This window comes from Chenopodium album, chromosome 13, assembly GCF_948465745.1.
Source record: "Chenopodium album chromosome 13, dcCheAlbu1.1, whole genome shotgun sequence".
Taxonomy (NCBI): Eukaryota; Viridiplantae; Streptophyta; class Magnoliopsida; order Caryophyllales; family Amaranthaceae; genus Chenopodium; species Chenopodium album.
The window spans coordinates 808,970-829,812 of record NC_137846.1 but is presented as its reverse complement, the minus strand read 5'-3'; the positions used below and the strand labels follow the sequence as shown (position 1 = coordinate 829,812).

At 37.6% G+C, this 20,843-nt stretch overlaps 5 protein-coding genes and 1 pseudogene across 5 annotated transcripts; all 6 read left to right on the top strand.

Annotated features, from left to right (window-relative positions):
- The first annotated feature begins 563 nt into the window (after positions 1 to 563).
- LOC145575853 (G-type lectin S-receptor-like serine/threonine-protein kinase LECRK3) lies at positions 564 to 3,401 on the top strand. The gene has a single exon (XM_081633643.1). The coding sequence runs from the start codon at positions 715 to 717 to the stop codon at positions 3,181 to 3,183; it is 2,469 nt and encodes an 822-aa protein (XP_081489769.1). The 5' UTR covers positions 564 to 714; the 3' UTR covers positions 3,184 to 3,401.
- A 671-nt stretch (positions 3,402 to 4,072) lies between these two features.
- On the top strand, positions 4,073 to 6,508 carry LOC145575852 (G-type lectin S-receptor-like serine/threonine-protein kinase RLK1). Its single transcript, XM_081633642.1, has one exon. It carries the CDS (start codon positions 4,079 to 4,081, stop codon positions 6,506 to 6,508), a length of 2,430 nt encoding a protein of 809 aa, XP_081489768.1. The 5' UTR covers positions 4,073 to 4,078.
- A 1,560-nt stretch (positions 6,509 to 8,068) lies between these two features.
- Positions 8,069 to 10,570, top strand: LOC145575851 (G-type lectin S-receptor-like serine/threonine-protein kinase LECRK3). Its single transcript, XM_081633641.1, has one exon. It carries the CDS (start codon positions 8,074 to 8,076, stop codon positions 10,528 to 10,530), a length of 2,457 nt encoding a protein of 818 aa, XP_081489767.1. The 5' UTR covers positions 8,069 to 8,073; the 3' UTR covers positions 10,531 to 10,570.
- An 848-nt stretch (positions 10,571 to 11,418) lies between these two features.
- LOC145574150 (G-type lectin S-receptor-like serine/threonine-protein kinase LECRK4) lies at positions 11,419 to 13,975 on the top strand (annotated as a pseudogene).
- Positions 13,976 to 18,058: 4,083 nt separating this feature from the next.
- On the top strand, positions 18,059 to 19,354 carry LOC145575849 (G-type lectin S-receptor-like serine/threonine-protein kinase LECRK3). Its single transcript, XM_081633639.1, has one exon. It carries the CDS (start codon positions 18,059 to 18,061, stop codon positions 19,352 to 19,354), a length of 1,296 nt encoding a protein of 431 aa, XP_081489765.1.
- Positions 19,355 to 19,384: 30 nt separating this feature from the next.
- LOC145575850 (G-type lectin S-receptor-like serine/threonine-protein kinase RLK1) lies at positions 19,385 to 20,719 on the top strand. Its single transcript, XM_081633640.1, has one exon. The coding sequence runs from the start codon at positions 19,385 to 19,387 to the stop codon at positions 20,519 to 20,521; it is 1,137 nt and encodes a 378-aa protein (XP_081489766.1). The 3' UTR covers positions 20,522 to 20,719.
- Positions 20,720 to 20,843: the final 124 nt, after the last annotated feature.

Sequence of the window (20,843 nt, the reverse complement as noted above, 5' to 3'; positions counted from 1 at the left end):
ACCAATTATTTGACATCATCCAATAAGATAAAAATCATAGGTTTAATGATGAGACCAGATTTTTCCAGTATTAACAAAAATTGAAATCCCAGATCAATTAAGGCTAAAACTTTTCAGTTCCTCAATCATTATGATGGAAACTACTATGCAGGTCACAGGTGTATGTATTCCGATTTCCAAATCAATGAAATTGGGGAAAACTAATTAGTCTTCTTCCATGTATTATAGATAGATTTCAACTATTCTTTCCATAATTTGTATACAAACTAGTTAGTAAAGAATTTGCAGAACTAATTTTGTGAGAAATCCTACTCGATCTCCATTTCCTCCTTCAGAGAACTCAAACAAGATTGAGGAGAAAAACCAAAAAATAACTACTCTAAATCAAGAGAAACTGACAGTTTTTTTTTTTTTTTTTTCCCAAAATTTTTTGTAAATTTAAAAGTTGACCATATCAACGATTCATAATTAGTCAATAAAAAACAGATGGTTATGATTTTATTTAATATAGTGGCTACAATTTAATTCTAGCCATTTGAAAACCATCCTTTCAAAGCAATTAATGCAGCCCTTGAAAATTAAGCCTGTCAATGACTATTCTGTCGAGTGATTGGATTAAATCAGTATGAATGTTAGAATAGACAGTACAATGTTTTCTAAGTAACTAAAAGAACCAAAATTCATGTATCTTTGCTCCAGATAATTTTGCAAGCAATGGCCTGGCCTCCTTCCAACACCCTTTACTTGTTAACACTAGTAATCTTATTACAAACACCACTCATTTCGGCCCAAAATACCAGCAATATACCAGCAGGCCGATCTCTCACAGCCACTGTGAATGATTCTCCATGGCTTTCTCCTTTAAACAATTTTGCCTTCGGCTTTACCAAATATTCTAATCGCAGCAAACTCTTCTTGCTTGCTATCTGGTATGCCAAGATTATTCCCATCACCATAGTTTGGTATGCAAATGATGGTATTCCTGTTCCCCAAGGATCATCAGTCAGAATAACTGCTAACGCTGGCCTAGTTCTCAGAAACCCTGAAGGGATCAGCTTATGGAACACCTCTGATGAATTAAGTGATGGTAATGAGGTAAGCTATGGCTTTCTGTATGATACCGGGAATTTCGTACTCAAAAGAAGTAGCAGTGATGATGATGTAGTTTGGCAAAGCTTTGACCATCCTACAGATACCTTGCTGCCTACTCAGTCTATGGAAATAGACGGGGCAGTTTACTCAAAACTATCAGAAACTAATTTCACAAAGGGGAGGTTCCAGCTAAATTTTGAATTACGTGATAAAATTCGTGGAAACCTCATTCTCAATTCCAGGGATCTAACAACTGGATTTGGTTATGGTGCTTACTATAACTCGGGGATTTCAGGTCATAGATTGGTCTACAATGCTTCCGGGTATATGTTTATCTCGAGAAATAATGGGTCTAGGCAAGATCTGTTACCGCCATATAAGGTGCAGTCAACAAAAGATAAGTATCAGAGAGCAACTTTGAACTTTTATGGTGTGTTAACATGGTATTCTATTCCAAAAACGTCCATTAGCGGAAGATGGTCAGTGATACACGCATTACCAGAAAACATTTGTACAAGCTATCTAGATTTCAGACCAGATATAAGCAGTGGAATTTGTGGGTTCAACAGCATTTGCAGCCTCGATGATGATAGTCTTGATAGAAGACCAACATGTACCTGCCCAAATGGTTACTCATTCCTTGATCCTCATGATGAGTTTGGCAGCTGTAAACCCGATTTCACAATAGATAGCTGTGGAGGAAGCAATGCCGATAGATCCATGAAGGGTGAGTACAGCATGTTACACCTTACAAATACTGATTGGCCATGGAATGATTATCAAAGGCTTGATCCTTGCAGCGAAGAAGACTGTAGGAATTCTTGTCAGAAAGACTGCTTTTGTGCTGCTGCCATGTACGGTGATATAAATAATCCTGCAGGTTGTTGGAAGAAGAAAGCACCACTATCCAACGGAAGAAGGGATAGCACAGTAATCGGGAAAGCTTGGATAAAGGTAGGAAATGTATTCAACACTTCTGTTTCCTTCTCCCCTTCACCTGGAAAAATCAAGGTGAATTCTCCAACTAAAGCTCTGATTGGGGGATTTGGATCAGTTATTTTTCTTTTACTAAGTGCCATTGGTTTGGGAATTTTCATCTATCATAAGAGGAAACTGAAAGTATCTAATGAGGGTCAGAGAAAAACACTGAGAGAGTATTGCAGCATCGTCCATTGTTTCAGCTACCAAGAGCTCACGGAGGCGACAAATGGGTTCAGGGAAGAATTGGGAAGAGGGGCTTTTGGAGTAGTATACAAGGGCTTGATGATCAATGGAGGAGGTTCAATTTGTGTTGCTGTTAAAAAGTTAGATCGGATATCTCAGGATGCTGACAAGGAGTTTGAAGCTGAATTAAATGTGATAGGCCAGACTCATCACAAGAATTTAGTTCGATTTATAGGATTCTGCAAGGAAGAAGATCAGCGATTATTGGTGTATGAATACATGAGCAATGGTACTGTGGCAGATTATCTATTCGGTGATGTAAGGCCAAGCTGGACATCAAGGGTTCAAATTGCTCAAAATACTGCAGAAGGGCTCTTGTATTTGCACGAGGAGTGCAGCAGACCGATCATCCATTGTGATATAAAGCCTCAGAACATCCTGCTAGATGAATATCAGAATGCTCGAATTTCAGATTTTGGGTTAGCAAAACTTTTGATACTAAACCAAACCCATACAAACACAGCAATTAGAGGGACTAAAGGCTATGTTGCTCCAGAATGGTTCAGAAACAAGCCAGTGACAGTGAAAGTAGATGTCTATAGCTTTGGGGTTCTGTTATTGGAGATCATTTGTTGTCGAAAGAGTGTATGCATGGAACTTGTTGAAGAGGAAGCTGCAATTTTGACAGATTGGGCATTTGATTGCTATCTTTCTAACAGATTTGATTCACTGGTTAATGATGACATGGAAGCTCTTAATGATATCATACGATTAAAGAGGTTGGTAATGATAGCTCTTTGGTGTATCCAGGAAGATCCAAGTCTACGACCAACAATACGAGCAGTCACACAAATGCTAGACGGACTTGTTGAAGTGCCTAAGAACCCTCCTTGTCCAACCTCATTTTCAGTTATTACTCAAAACTGAAGAGGCCGGCTAAACTACATTTTCAGGTCAATTTCATTTTGTTTTACTTACTTCAGTGGTCAATCTCTGAATTTAAGTTTTGTTGTGTAATAATGAACTATGTTTCATAGGCATGTAGTACCAGAGCCATTTGGAACATTGTTCTGTATATCTGCAACATTTACTGCTATGGCAGATTGTAACTGGTTAACTTTGTTTCAAGATTTGTTTTTTTTGTTTTTTTTTTTTTTTTTTTTTTAATATGAACCATTTATTACTTTTGGGTCTCTTAGATTTTGGACCTATGATTTTGGTCTATTCGCACACGTCATTGATTAGGCCTACAGGCTAATTTAGCAAAGTGACTATGACCAATCTGGTAACCTCTTAATCTCTTACGCCTTTGTGTATCGTGTATTAATCTTGTATAAAGTAAAAAATACCACAACAACCTCTGTCACATAGCAAGATTATACTAGCAATTTACTCATTTAACACTACAATAACAAACTAGCTTAATGGTATGTTATCCAAACCAAATAAGGCACAACCAGAGCCTGTATAGATTTGATAAAATTAAGGCTCAACAAAATGACAGCAATTTAGTCAGCATGAGAAATTTACAAGTAATTTCTTTTATCTTCTCAACCTACTTGAAGGTGATTTTTTTAGAAATTTAGTGCTTGATAAAGACAATGCTTTGAAAATTGAGTCCCCCCTTTGACTATTCAATCAAGTGATTGGTTTGACCCAGTATCAAGGTTAAAAACTAAGACTGGTTCAATAAACTTTTCTAATTTAAGAACTTTGGGTAATATTTTCCTTTTAAGAACTTTGGGTAATAAATATTTTCCTTGTAACTTTGTAACAACCAAAATCCCTCTAATTTGATCATTCTGCTAGTCTGAATGATCTGATGGCCTGGATGTTTTCTTGTACCATCTCCATATTAGCACTTATACTCCTACAATCATCACCTATTGCTGCCCAAAATAATGCCAACATAACAATTGGCCAATCTATCATAGCCACCAGCAATGGTACTTCATTGCTTTCCCCATCAGGCGATTTTGCCTTCGGCTTTCATCAAATTCCTAATAACAGTGATCTCTTCTTGCTCGCAATCTGGTACGCTAAGATCCCTGATACCATAGTTTGGTATGGAAATAAAGGTAACCTCGTTACCTCGGGATCGTCAGTAAAAATAACTGCTAATGAGGGTCTAATTCTTAGTGACCCTCGTGGAGCTCCTCTATGGAATACCACCGATGAATTAAGTGGAGGAGCTGTTAAACATGGTTTTCTGAATGATACAGGGAATTTTGTGCTAAAAAATAGCAGCACTAATGATGCAGTTTGGCAGAGCTTTGATCATCCCACAGATACCTTGCTGCCTACTCAGTCAATGGAAATAAATGGAGTGGTTAACTCTAGGCTATCTGATACTAATTTTACACAAGGGAGGTTCCAGTTACGATTAATTTCTGATGGAAACCTCGTTCTCAATACTAGAGATCTGACAACCGACTATGCCTATGGTGCTTACTATACGAGTGGCACAAATGATCAAGCAAATGCAGGCCAGAGATTGATCTATAACGAGTCAGGGTATATGTATATATTAAAAAAGGATGGCTCAAGGTACGATCTCTTACCACCAGGTAAGACAGTCGCACAAAATGATTATTATCAGAGGGCGACTTTAGGCTTTGATGGGGTTTTAACATGGTATTCTGTCTCAAAAACTCCCATTAGCAATGATTGGAACATGGTGCAGACGACACCAGACAACATATGTATAACAACAGGATCACCTGAACCAGAGTTAGGCAGCGGAATTTGTGGGTTTAATAGCATTTGCAGACTTGGAAATAACAACAGGCCAACATGTAATTGCCCACAGGGATATTCTCTACAAGACCCTAATGATACATATGGAAGTTGTGTACCAAATTTCAAGCAAGGTGTTTGTGAAGCACAAGGCCAGAGTGCTGCCAAAGATAACTATGAGCTACATGAGCTTAAAAACACTAATTGGCCAGTTGGTGATTATGCACGTCTTCAAACTGTCAGTAAAGAGGTTTGCAGAAGCTCATGTCTCAATGACTGTTTCTGCGTTGCTGCCATTTTTAATGAACATGCATCCACATGTTGGAAGAAGAAGCTGCCACTCTCCAATGGAATGGAAGACACCGCGGTAACAGGGATAACTTTTCTTAAGGTATGGAATGGTAATAGTTCTGACAATCCTACAGTGATAAATAAGAAGAATCATGCAGTCATAGCCATGTTGGGTATATCGGTTGGTGTTAATTTCCTTCTTTTAAGTGCAACAATTTTGGGAGCTTTCATCATGTATAGCAAAAGTCATTCTACATGCCTTAAAGAGCGTCAGAGTAAAACTTCCAGCGAGTATAGTAGTGTCCGCTGCTTTAGATACAAGGAGCTTGAACATGCAACTGATGGGTTCAAGGAAGAGATCGGAAGAGGGGCCTTTGGTGTTGTATACAAGGGAAAAATTGGACACAAAGTTCCTCCTATTTTTGTTGCTGTGAAGAAGTTAGATCGGATATCTAAGGATGTTGATAAGGAGTTTGAAACTGAAGTGAATGTGATAGGCCAGACTCATCACAAGAATTTAGTTGGATTTATAGGATTCTGCAAGGAAGATGATCAGCGGTTATTGGTGTATGAATACATGAGCAATGGCACTGTAGCAGATTATCTTTTCGGTGATTTAAGGCCAAACTGGGCTGCGAGGATTCAAATTGCTCATGATATTGCAAAAGGGCTCTTGTATTTGCATGAGGAGTGCAGTAGACAGATCATTCATTGTGATATAAAGCCTCAAAATATCCTACTAGATGATTATAAGCAAGCCCGTATTTCTGATTTTGGTTTGGCAAAGCTTTTGGTTCTGAACCAAACCCATACAAACACGGGAATTAGAGGGACCAAGGGCTATGTTGCTCCCGAATGGTTTAGAAACAAGCCAGTCACAGCAAAGGTAGACGTCTATAGCTTTGGGGTTCTCTTGTTGGAGATCATATGTTGTCGAAAAAGTGTATGCATGGAACTCATTGAAGAGCAAGCAGCCATTTTGACAGATTGGGCATTTGACTGCTATCAGTCTAACAGATTGGATTCACTTGTTAATGATGACATGGAGGCTCTAACAGACATAGCTCAATTAAGGAGATTTGTAATGGTAGCCCTTTGGTGTATCCAAGAAGACCCAAGCCTACGACCAACAATGCAAACAGTCACACGGATGCTAGATGGGCTTGCTGAAGTGCCTAATAACCCTCCTTGTCCAACCTCATTTTCAGTTACCACCCAAAGTTAAGCTTGTTGACTTAAAGCATGTAGCTTACTATATTTTCATATTGTATTTCATAATCTCGCAGTGAATCCAGCTGCCGACTTCCAGCACAAATAATCTATCTATAAATTTAGTTTTGCAGTCAATAATAATACTACCTCCGATTTGTATTATGGCAACTTTGGAATTTTTTATATCTCACAAATAATACATCAAAGTTACATATAATACAAACCGGAGGTAGTGTATAATATCCACAGGCATGGATTATTTTGCCATTCCAGTAGGATGATTTGTGTGTACAATTGTACATATCCTCAAAAAAACTTAATCAAACAAGCGTAGCTTGAAAATCTTTCACAAAATTATCAGGAATGAGTGAACTAAACTAGGAATCCACATAAACATGTAAAATTGTCATGTATCATATGTACTTATAGACAAGTTGTCCTATAAAATTAATGAATACTCTGACTCTTTGCTCCAAAAAATAATATAAATATAAAAAAAAAAAAATTTAATTAAAAAAAATTCAGGAGATTTCTAATGCTATTGACTTCAGATATTAAAAGGGTCTTTTAACAACTGATCATTCAAGCAACAACAATTAATTTATGTACCCTGTAAGGCTGTAAGTCCATAGCAATTAAAAGGAAATATGACAATAATAAACCAATGATGCATTCTTACTATGTTTTCATAAGTTCATATCCTGTACTGTATATTTTTGGATCATAGCTGTGATCAAAACACTAAGTAAATCATGAAAGAAATGAAATTCTGTTAGACTTACAAACCACAGAATTTGTCAACGAAAATGTACTGGCATGAGGTTCTTCGTTCTGAGGAATTACCGAGGTATTGAAACTGATCTTTGCTTCATATGGAAAATAATACATCCTGGTCGTCTCAGCATTAACATTATCTGAATCAAAGGAAATTATCAAGGTCAGCATGCATACACATTATATGTCACATATTGAAAAACTAATGAATGTGTATTAATATTATTGACAACTCCCTCTGTTCTACAGTTTTCTTCCTGCTTAATGTGGATGTACACACAAATAAAAATGATTGCAAGGAGTCCTTAGTCAAGAGCCGCGACACAAGTTGCATTTTTCTTATTTTAGTTATGCTGTTTGGTCTTAGCAGCCGTGCCACAAGTTGTATAATCTTTAATTTTCCGTACGCCATGGTGGGTTGGTGAGGGTAAATCAAGATCCCTAATGATACTATAGTTTTGTATGAACTTTCCGGTCAACTTCTGATTAAATGGACCAGGAGATAAAAATAAGTACTAGAAAGCAAATGTTTTCAATTTTATAATAAACAAGTTGAGTAAAAGAAACAAATTAAACGCATGCTCATTCACGGTTACTTCATCTAGACATAACAAGGGTATTCAAATTATTATATCAACTCGTGTTCAAACTAACGATGGCTTAAACAATTTTTAAAATTAGTCATAAACAGATTATTTTATCAGTACATTAACTTAGTTGAATTTTTGAACCAATTGATCTCTACTTTAAAAATGCTAGTATTCCAACTCCTGTAGTCCCATCCCTTTTGTAAAAAAAATTGCAATGGCCTGGCCTCTTTCTTGTACCCTCACCTTGTTAACACTAATACTCCTACAATCAACACCATCCCCTGTTGCAGCCCAAAACAGCAGCAACATATCAGTTGGCCGATCTCTCACAGCCAACATCAATGGCTCTTCATGGCTTTCCCCTTCGGGAGATTTTGCTTTCGGCTTTCATCAACTTCCTATCACAGGCAATCTCTTCTTGCTTGCCATCTGGTACGCCAATTTTCCGGACACCATTGTTTGGCATGCAAATGATGGTAATCCGGTTCCCCAAGGTTCATCAGTAAAGATAACTGCTAATGAAGGCTTAGTTCTTACTGATCCTCAAGGGACCATCTTATGGAACACCTCTGACGAGATTTTTGGTGATAATGGTTGGGTGAGCTACGGTTTCATGAATGATACAGGGAATTTTGCACTAAAAGAAAGCAGCAACAGCATTCCTATTTGGCAGAGCTTTGATCATCCTACAGACACCTTGCTGCCTGGTCAGTCTTTGGGAATTGATGGGATGATTAATTCTCGACTATCAGAAACTAACTATACGATGGGAAGGTTCCAATACCATCTAACCTCGGATGGAAACATGGCTCTCAATACCAGGGATCTAAGTACCGGCTACATCTATAGTGATTATCATATTAGTGACCCAGCAAATCCAGGTCAGACAAAAAGATATGTGTACAATGAGTCCGGGTATATGTACATATTAAGAAAAGATGGGTCGATGTATAATATGTTACCAGATGGTTACACACCACCACAAGATCAATATCAGAGATTAATCTTGAGCTCTGATGGGGTTTTAATATGGTATTCCGCCCCAAAAGCAAGAAATAGGGGCGGCTGGTCAATATTTCAAGTAACTCCTAGTAACTTGTGTATGGACCGCGCTGCACCAAATTTAGGCATTGGACTTTGTGGGTCTAACAGCATCTGCACCCTACGTGGTAACCACACGCTAATGTGTACATGCCCACAAGGCTACTCGCTCACCGATCCAAATGTTCAATATGGTGGCTGTAAACCTGATTTCAAGCTTGAGAATTGTGATGATAATGCAGAGAGATCTATGAAGGGCGAGTATAGCTTAGTACAACTTCAAAATACTGATTTTATTTACAATGATTATGAAAGGGTTGATTCTAAAAGCGAAGAAGATTGCAAGAGTTCTTGTTTGGAAGACTGTTTCTGTGCTGCTGCTTCTTTCCAGCTATCTGGCGATAGTTCTGGTTGTTGGAAGAAGAAGGCACCACTTTTCAATGGAAGAAAAGACAGTTCAATCAACCAGAATTTTTGGATAAAGGTAGGGAGTGTTAACATGTCCAACGACCCACTCAACCCTTTTGTTACAGCGACAGAAAAAGGAAAAATGACAACTCCAATCAAAGTTCTGTTTGGTGGCTCTGTATCTGTTAACCTACTTCTTTTAGTCGCAATCGGTTTTGGATTATACTTCATTTATCATAAGAAGAAACTGAAAGAGTCTAATAAGGGCCAGATGAAAGCACTGAGCGAGTATAATCATGTCCATTATTTTAGCTACCAAAAGCTTTTTGAGGCAACAAATGGGTTCAAGGAAGAGTTGGGAAGAGGGGCTTTTGGTGTAGTTTACAAGGGCATGGTCGACGGAGGAGGTCGATCAATTTATGTTGCTGTTAAGAAGTTAGATCGAATATCATCCGACACTGATAAAGAATTCAAAACAGAAGTTAACGTTATTGGTCAGACACATCACAAGAACCTAGTACAGCTTGTAGGATTTTGCAAGGAAGGTGATCAGCGGCTGTTAGTATATGAATATATGAGCAATGGTAGCTTAGCTGATTATCTATTTGGTGATATGCGGCCAAGCTGGATAGATAGAGTTCAAATTGCTCAGGGGACAGCTACGGGGCTATTGTACTTGCATGAAGAATGCAGCACACAAATAATTCATTGTGACATCAAGCCCCAGAATATACTTTTAGATGAATATCATAATGCTCGTATTTCTGATTTTGGGTTGGCTAAGCTTTTAGTTCTAAACCAAACCCATACAAACACGGCAATTAGAGGGACAAAAGGCTATGTTGCTCCAGAATGGTTCAGGAATAAGCCAGTCACGGTGAAGGTAGATGTCTATAGTTTTGGGGTTCTTTTATTGGAGATCATATGTTGTCGAAAGAGTGTATGTATGGAACTAGTTGAAGAGGAAGCAGCAATTTTGACAGATTGGGCATTTGATTGCTACCTATCAAATAAACTAGATCTACTTGTCAATGATGACATGGAGGCACTTAAGGACATGATCCGGTTGAAGAGGTTTGTATTGGTTGCCCTTTGGTGCATCCAAGAAGATCCAAGTCTACGACCAACAATGCGAACAGTCACACAGATGCTAGACGGCCTTGCTGAAGTGCCTAATAACCCTCCTTGTCCAACCTCATTTTCAGTTACTACCCAATACTAAAACTCCTCAGATAAAATGTATTCTGGTTAGATTCATTTTCTTTTCTTTAGTTTCATGGTGTAAATTGTTATTGATGGTGTGACTGCATAATGTCCACAAACGTCTACCTTGTTTTTTCATATATCTTAATAGCATCAATTCCAGATTATAATTAAACCTCAACACTAAGGCCGCTAACACATTGTGTAATTCATGTTTATAAACGGGTCATAAAAGCTAGACACTAACCATATTATTTCGTGTTCTGTTCATGTCGGGTCAACTTTTACTACTACCTCCGTTAACTATTATTCGCAACAAAGAAATATTTTATATCTCACAAATAATACCCCTTTATTGCAAATAATAGTTAACGGAGGTAGTATTTGGTAGTATAGCGTGAGAAAAGGATAGAAATCATCACGCTTTTTATAACAATTTTAGGCTTTAGTATTCTCTTGACCTATTCTTTCTTTAGAATACCCTACCCACAAAGAAGAAAAATCCGGCCACTTATTCTTTACACATCGGAATAGTAGAAGCAATAAATGCACAGAAGACGAGCAAACAAATTTACCCAAATGAATGACATATTCAACACAAATTTTCTAAACAAGTTGACTAAAAGAACCAGCAAGATGGTGTTTTTCGGTTACTTCTAAATTTACAAGCGTACTCAACTATTTTTAGTCTTTGGAATTTAAGTCACTCACATTTACAATAGACTTTATATATTCAAATTATTATATCAACTAACGATCACTAAACCTTATATTTCTAAGTCAATAAGTTGGTCTTTAACAGATTTTGTGACCAGTTCATTAACATAGTTATAAAACACTATAATGCCAATATCCAACTCCATTTCCTATAGTCCCATACTCCTATTCCTTGTGCAAGAAATTGGCAATGGCCTGGCCTCTTTCTTGTACCCTCTCCTTATTCACACTAATACTTCTACAATCAACACCATCCCCTGTTACAGCCCAAAATAGTAGCAATATATCAGTTGGCCGATCTCTCACAGCCAACATCAATGGCTCTTCATGGCTTTCTTTTTTGGGAGATTTTGCCTTCGGCTTTCATCAACTTCCTAACAAAGCCAATCTATTCTTGCTTGCCATCTGGTATGCCAAAATTCCAGACACCATTGTTTGGCATGCAAACGATGGTAATCCAGTTCCCCAAGGTTCATCAGTAAAGATAACTGCTGATAAAGGGTTAGTTCTTACTGACCCACAAGGAATCAACTTATGGAACACTTCTAACAAGTTAAGAGTTGATGGTGGTCGGGTGAGCTACGGTTTCATGAATGATACAGGAAATTTTGCACTAAAAGGAAGCAGCAACAGCATTCCCGTTTGGCAGAGCTTTGATCATCCTACAGACACCTTGCTGCCAGGTCAGTCTTTGGATATTGATGGAATGATTAATTCTCGACGGGAAGGTTCCAATACCATCTGACCGCAGATGGAAACATGGAACTCAGTACCAGAGACATAAGTACCGGCTATACCTACAGTGGTTATTATATTAGTGATGCAGCAAATCCAGGTCAGACTCAAAGATATGTGTACAATGAGTCCGGGTACATGTACATACTTAGAAAAAATGGGTCGATGTATAATATGTTACCGGATGGTTACACACCTACAGAAGATCAACATCAGAGATTAGTCTTGAGCTCTGATGGGATTTTAATTTGGTATTCTTCCTCAAAAATTTCAATTAGTGACGGATGGTCCAGATTTCAAGTAGCACCTGAAAACATATGTAAAGAATTAGCTGTACAAGCTGCACAAAATTTAGGTGTTGGTGTTTGTGGATCTAACAGCATGTGCATCCTAGGTGATAACAACAAACATACGTGTACATGCCCACAAGGCTACTCTCTCACGGATCCAAATGTTCAATATGGTGGCTGTAAACCTGATTTCAACCTTGTGGACTGTGAAGATTATGCAGAAAGAACAATGAAGGGTGAGTATAGCATAGTACAAATTCTAAACACTGATTTTATTTTCAATGACTATGAAAGGGTTGGTTCTAGAAATGAAGATGATTGCAAGAATTCTTGTTTGAAAGACTGGTTCTGTGCTGGTGCTTCGTTCGAGCTATCTGGCAAAGATGTTGGTTGTTGGAAGAAGAAGGCACCACTTCTAAATGGAGTAACTGACGGTTTCATAGGCCGGAATTTTTGGTTAAAGGTAAGGAATGTTAACAAGTCCAACAATCCACTCAATCCTAATGTTACCTTCCCTCCTATGATAAGGAAAGGCAAAATGACAACTCCGATCAAAGTCTTGCTTGGTGGCTCAGTATCTGTTAATTTACTACTCTTACTTGCAATTGGTTTTGGAGTTTTCTTCATTTATCATAAGAATCAACTGAAAGAGTCAAATGAGAGCCAGAGGAAATCACTGAGCGAGTATAATCACGTCCATTATTTCAGCTACCAAGAACTGAATGAGGCAACAAACGGATTCAAAGAAGAGTTAGGAAGAGGAGCGTTTGGTGTAGTATACAAGGGCATGGTCAACGGAGGAGGTCCTTCAATTTGTGTTGCTGTTAAAAAATTAGATCGAATATCAGCTGACACTGATAAGGAGTTCAAAACAGAAGTTAATGTTATTGGTCGGACACATCACAAGAATCTAGTACAGCTCGTAGGATTTTGCAAGGAAGGGGATCAGCGGCTGTTAGTATATGAATATATGAGCAACGGTAGCTTAGCAGATTATCTTTTTGGTGATTTGAGGCCAAGCTTGGATAGATAGAGTTCACATTGCTCAGGGGACAGCAACGGGGCTATTGTACTTGCACGATGAATGCAGCACCCAGATCATTCACTGTGATATAAAGCCCCAGAACATACTTTTAGATGATCATCAGAATGCTCGTATTTCTGATTTTGGGTTAGCGAAGCTTTTGGTTCTAAATCAAACCCATACAAACATGGCAATTAGAGGGACCAAAGGCTATGTTGCTCCTGAATGGTTCAGGAACAAGCCAGTCACGGTGAAGGTAGATGTCTACAGCTTTGGGGTTCTTCTATTGGAGATCATATGTTGTCGAAAGAGTGTATGTATGGAACTAGTTGAAGAGAATACAGCAATCTTGACAGATTGGGCATTTGATTGCTACCTATCAGATAAATTAGACCAACTTGTCAATGACGACATGGAGGCACTTAAGGACATGATTCGATTGAAGAGGTTTGTAATGGTTGCCCTTTGGTGTATCCAAGAAGACCCAAGTCTACGACCGACTATGAGAACAGTCACACAGATGCTAGCTGGCCTTGCTGAAGTGCCTAATAACCCACCTTGTCCAACCACATTTTCACTTACTTCCCAGTATTAAACTTCCTCAGACAAAGTGTGTATCCTGATTAGATTCATATTATTTTCTTATGTTTCATGGTGTAAACTGTTATCGGTGATGTGATTGAATAATTGTCCTCAAACATCTATCTTGTTTTTTCATATAGCTTAATAGCATCAATTCTACATCCTTTTTTAAATAAAAAAATTTCTGATTCATGTTTATAAATGGGTCATAAAGGCTAGAGTGCTAGACACTAACCCAATTATTTCATGTTCAGTTCATGTTGGGTCAACTTTTACTATGTCTTAATACAGCTTGAGAAAAAGGCTAGAAACCACCATGCTTTTTAGAACAGTTTTAGGCTTTACTGAGTCTATAGTATTCTCTTCATCTATTTTACCCTTAGAATTGTTATGGATCTGACCAATTTGCAATACCTATATATTGTTTTTGGACTCATGTATTATGGGCTCTTTTCATGGACTTGTTAACTCTTATTTTTGGTTCATATTTGGCATGACTATTGTGGCTTTTCTTGGAAGTTTAGATGGGATATCTTGTGTAGGCCTGAGCAGAACTATCTGATTATCCGATAATCCGAAGATCCGATCCGCACCCGATCCGAAAGTTTAGGATAACCGATCCGAAAACATTTTCGGATCGGGTACCCGATCCGAAATTTTCGGATATCGGATCGGATATCGGATATCGAAAATTTAAATTTCGGTTATCCGAATATCCGAAATAAAGTCGGATATCGGATATCGGATCGGATATCCGACCCGATATCCGAAAATTATCCATATGCCCAACAGCCCAAGCCCAACAAAAACTCAACTTACCCTAAATCCCTAATTTCTAATCCGCCTCTCTCTTCTCACTGTTCTCAGTTTCTCACTCCTCTCACGAATCTCTTCATCTCTCCTCTAGTCCTCTCTACGACTCTACTCCTTTCTCGGTTTCTCCATCTCCGGCCACCTTCAAAGACTCAAATCCACCACAATCTTCCCTCACTCCTCCACCAGAAGCCGCGACGCCCCTCACTCCTCCACCAGAAGCGGCGACGCCCCTCACTCCTCCACCAGAAGCGGTGACGACGCCCCTCACTCCTCCACCAGAAGCGGCGCCCCTCACTCCTCCACCAGAAACGGCGGCGCCCCTCACTACTTCACCAGAAGCGGCGCCCCTCACTCCTCCACCAAGGTAACCCTCACTCACTCAATGTTCTACTGACATTACAATCAAAGAATTATAGATCTGTATATTATACCATTAGTTAAGAATCTTAGTTATGAGATTCAAGTATAAAATCAAAGTATCTTCTTAGGTTGGGACTTGGGATAAATGGGGTTATCAGAAAACCAGTTCTTTTACAGGAAATCATCGATGAGGTTCGTAGAGTCTTAAGTGCAGCCAAATAAAGCGATTTTGTGATACTTTTTTAAGTATAAGATAAAATGCATGTATTGTTAAGTTGTTAACTATTTGGACTTTAATGTATCTGTTAACTTTAAATTTTCTTTGTTACATAATTTGTACTTTTGTAGCAGACTAGCAGTTACCTAATTACTTTGCATTTTGGCAAATTGGCAGCCATGGCAGGTTATTTATATTTTGTAATTTTATTACTTTGTTTTTTTCTAAAAATTAGTTGTGGACAATATTTACAAGTCCCTTTTTTTTAATAGGATAATTAATTAATTATTTTTAATAGGATAATTACACATTTATTTTATCTCTCTTTGTTCAGGTTCTGAGTAACAAGAGGATAAAATGGGACAAAAAAAAATAAAAAAAAATCAATTTTGCCATTCAAAACAACTAGTAATCAAAGTAGTCAAATATAGGATATCCGATATATCCGATCCGAAAAGTTCGGATATCCGGATCTTCGGATATCCGAATTTTTCGGATCGGATACAAATAGCAAATATACGAATTTTCGGATCCGGATATCCGATCCGAAATCCCCTTTCGGATCGGATATCCGATCCGTGATCAGGCCTAATCTTGTGGCAAGCAAGTGATTAAGGCCTTGTTTGGTTCGCCTTAATTTTGCTTATCTGAAATTATCTAATCTGGTCTGATCTTAATGTCAGATTTGACCAAACTTTGACCTAAAATATACGATAATCTATACGGGAAAAATATATCAAGTGGGGTCTTGTTAGATTCGTAATAATGTGTATTTTATTAATATGTAATTTTCATAATTTCTTTCATTACAAAGGACCTGTTCTCATTGACTGAAATGAGCTAAACTAAACTAAACTTATTAGAATTGAGCTGAACTGAACTGAATATTTTATAAGATAAGGAAATTAGGAGCTGAGCTGAACTGAACTAAACTTATTAGAGCTGAGCTGTACTAAACTGAACTGAAAATAATCGTATGAGAACAGACCCGAAATTAAAGATATTTAGCGATAAAAAACTGCACATAAAACGATGATCTGATTTGAACTTATTTTTTCTGAAATAAGTAAAAATAAGGTGAACTAAACAAGCCCTTATCTGATGTGGTCTGATCTGAATGTCAAATTTGACCAAACTATTACCTTATATATACGATAATTTATAAGGAAAAAATATACTCTCTCCGTTTTTAAATACTTGCTCTATTTCTCCATGCGCGGAGTTTTAGAAGACATTGTAGAAAGTAATAAAATACGGTGTTAGTGGTGTAGGTGGGAGAATAAAAAATTGTAAAAAAACAAAAGTAGTGGAGAGAATTAGAGAGGAGAGAATATGAAATTAATAAAATATGATTTATGTTGGGTCCACTAGTTGAGATAAATGGATTAAATATTATAAAAGCTTTCAAAATAAGAATATGAAGCAAGTATTTAAAAACAGGCAGGAAAAAAAAGTGGAGAAAATATTTAATAATAGAGGGAGTATAACAAGTGGGTCTTATCAGATTCGTAATAAAGTGTATTTTATTAATATGTGATTTTTATAATTATTTAAATTACATAATTAAATATATTTAGCGATAAAAAATTGCACATAAAACGATGATCGAATCTAAATTTTATTTTTCTAATCTGATATGAACTTATTTTTTCTAAATTAAGTAAAAATAAGTTGAACTAAAAAAGGGCCTAAGTAAGCAGCTACATTGATGATTGTTGTTTCTTCCTATCATTGTTGGTGTTATTATACTTTTGCTACTGCTTAATTGTTGTCTTGGTTGTGTTATTTAAATTGTGTGAGAGTTTAGTTTGATTGGATTGAATTTAAGTTGATTGACTTGTATGTGATCGACATAGTGGGTGTCGTAGTGACCCCCTACCTATCCCTACAAGAATGCCCTACCCACAAAGAAGAAAATTCAGGCCACTTATTCATTGCACGTTGGAATACTAGAAGCAATTAATACTCAAAAGATGAGATAGCAAATTTACCAAAATGAATGACACATTCAACATGAAGTTTCTTCGTCCAAGGAGTTGTACGCCAATGTGTGATTTCTTATTCAACCAAATATCCTGGTCAAGAATAATAGGCTGGCACTGGCCCATCATTGAATCCTCTTCGTAACCATCTGATGAACCACAATAAAAAAGAATTGAAGAAGACATTCAAACCATATAAGTATATATAGACGAAAAGTATGTAACATATATACTACGTACAAAGGAGACAGTAGAAAACAAATCGCATGACCTTGTTTAGTCACAGGTTCAATGCCATCAGACTTTGGCATAGTTGACTAAGAGATTAAGAGGTAATATATAACCTTGTTTAGCAAAACATTTAAACATTTAAATAAATAATTGTAGGACATAGTGCTTTAATTTTTTTATTATGGCCCTATAATGTATATGACATACGCTAGAAGTAATTCGTACGGTCATGAGACAATGACAGATCAATACATCGACAAATTTTCATGTTGAACTTTAGTAATAGAAAGCAAATGATTTCATATTTATACTACGTAATAAACAAGTTGAATAAAAGAACCAGCTAGATGCTCTTTCTCGGTTACTTCTACTAAATTTAACAAGGGTACTTAACTATTTTTAGTATTTGGAGTTTATGTCACATACAAATTATTATATAACCCAACGATGATTCTAACATCATATGTCAAAGTTGGTCTTTAACAGATTTTTTTATCAGCTCATTAAATTAGATGAATTTACATAAAAACACTATACTGCTAGTATTCCAACTCCTATAGTCCCATCCCTTGTGCTTTTGCAAAAAAATTGCAATGGCCTGGCCTCTTTCTTGTACCCTCACCTTGTTAACACTAATACTCCTACAATCAACACCATCCCCTGTTGCAGCCCAAAACAGCAGCAACATATCAGTTGGCCGATCTCTCACAGCCAACATCAATGGCTCTTCATGGCTTTCCCCTTCGGGAGATTTTGCTTTCGGCTTTCATCAACTTCCTATCACAGGCAATCTCTTCTTGCTTGCCATCTGGTACGCCAATTTTCCGGACACCATTGTTTGGCATGCAAATGATGGTAATCCGGTTCCCCAAGGTTCATCAGTAAAGATAACTGCTAATGAAGGCTTAGTTCTTACTGATCCTCAAGGGACCATCTTATGGAACACCTCTGACGAGATTTTTGGTGATAATGGTTGGGTGAGCTACGGTTTCATGAATGATACAGGGAATTTTGCACTAAAAGAAAGCAGCAACAGCATTCCTATTTGGCAGAGCTTTGATCATCCTACAGACACCTTGCTGCCTGGTCAGTCTTTGGGAATTGATGGGATGATTAATTCTCGACTATCAGAAACTAACTATACGATGGGAAGGTTCCAATACCATCTAACCTCGGATGGAAACATGGCTCTCAATACCAGGGATCTAAGTACCGGCTACATCTATAGTGATTATCATATTAGTGACCCAGCAAATCCAGGTCAGACAAAAAGATATGTGTACAATGAGTCCGGGTATATGTACATATTAAGAAAAGATGGGTCGATGTATAATATGTTACCAGATGGTTACACACCACCACAAGATCAATATCAGAGATTAATCTTGAGCTCTGATGGGGTTTTAATATGGTATTCCGCCCCAAAAGCAAGAAATAGGGGCGGCTGGTCAATATTTCAAGTAACTCCTAGTAACTTGTGTATGGACCGCGCTGCACCAAATTTAGGCATTGGACTTTGTGGGTCTAACAGCATCTGCACCCTACGTGGTAACCACACGCTAATGTGTACATGCCCACAAGGCTACTCGCTCACCGATCCAAATGTTCAATATGGTGGCTGTAAACCTGATTTCAAGCTTGAGAATTGTGATGATAATGCAGAGAGATCTATGAAGGGCGAGTATAGCTTAGTACAACTTCAAAATACTGATTTTATTTACAATGATTATGAAAGGGTTGATTCTAAAAGCGAAGAAGATTGCAAGAGTTCTTGTTTGGAAGACTGTTTCTGTGCTGCTGCTTCTTTCCAGCTATCTGGCGATAGTTCTGGTTGTTGGAAGAAGAAGGCACCACTTTTCAATGGAAGAAAAGACAGTTCAATCAACTAGAATTTTTGGATAAAGGTAGGGAGTGTTAACATGTCCAACGACCCACTCAACCCTTTTGTTACAGCGACAGCAAAAGGAAAAATGACAACTCCAATCAAAGTTCTGTTTGGTGGCTCTGTATCTGTTAACCTACTTCTTTTAGTCGCAATCGGTTTTGGATTATACTTCATTTATCATAAGAAGAAACTGAAAGAGTCTAATAAGGGCCAGATGAAAGCACTGAGCGAGTATAATCATGTCCATTATTTTAGCTACCAAAAGCTTTTTGAGGCAACAAATGGGTTCAAGGAAGAGTTGGGAAGAGGGGCTTTTGGTGTAGTTTACAAGGGCATGGTCGACGGAGGAGGTCGATCAATTTATGTTGCTGTTAAGAAGTTAGATCGAATATCATCCGACACTGATAAAGAATTCAAAACAGAAGTTAACGTTATTGGTCAGACACATCACAAGAACCTAGTACAGCTTGTAGGATTTTGCAAGGAAGGTGATCAGCGGCTGTTAGTATATGAATATATGAGCAATGGTAGCTTAGCTGATTATCTATTTGGTGATATGCGGCCAAGCTGGATAGATAGAGTTCAAATTGCTCAGGGGACAGCTACGGGGCTATTGTACTTGCATGAAGAATGCAGCACACAAATAATTCATTGTCACATCAAGCCCCAGAATATACTTTTAGATGAATATCATAATGCTCGCATTTCTGATTTTGGCTTGGCAAAGCTTTTGGTTCTAAATCAAACTTATACAAACACGGCAATTAGAGGGACTAAAGGCTATGTTGCTCCAGAATGGTTCAGGAACAAGCCAGTCACGGTGAAGGTAGATGTCTATAGCTTTGGGGTTCTTTTATTGGAGATCATATGTTGTCGAAAGAGCGTATGTAAGGGACTAGTTGATGAGGGTGCAGCGCCAGCAATCTTGACAGATTGGGCATTTGATTGCTACCTATCAGATAAATTAGACCAACTTGTCAATGACGACATGGAGGCACTTAAGGACATGATTCGATTGAAGAGGTTTGTAATGGTTGCCCTTTGGTGTATCCAAGAAGACCCAAGTCTACGACCAACAATGCGAACAGTCACGCAGATGCTAGACGGCCTTGCTGAAATGCCTAATATCCCTCCTTGTCCAACCTCATTTTCTGTTACTACCCAAAATTAAAAATCCTCATATAAAGTATGTATTTATTCTGGTTACATTTATTTTGATTTCTTTCGTTTCGTTTCGTTATGTAAACATTATCAACCAATGGTGTGACTGAATAATGTCCAAAAACATTCTTCCATTTTATTTTTTTTTTTTTTTTTTTTTGTAAAGAAGTCTACTTGTTTTATATAGCATAGTAGAATCAATTCCGGGTTATAAAGCTCAAAACTAAGGTCACTAACACAAGTACACAACCCATTTATTAAATGATAACATTATTGTGATTTGTGTTATGAAATGTTTCATAAAAGCTCGACATTAACCCAACTATTTCCTG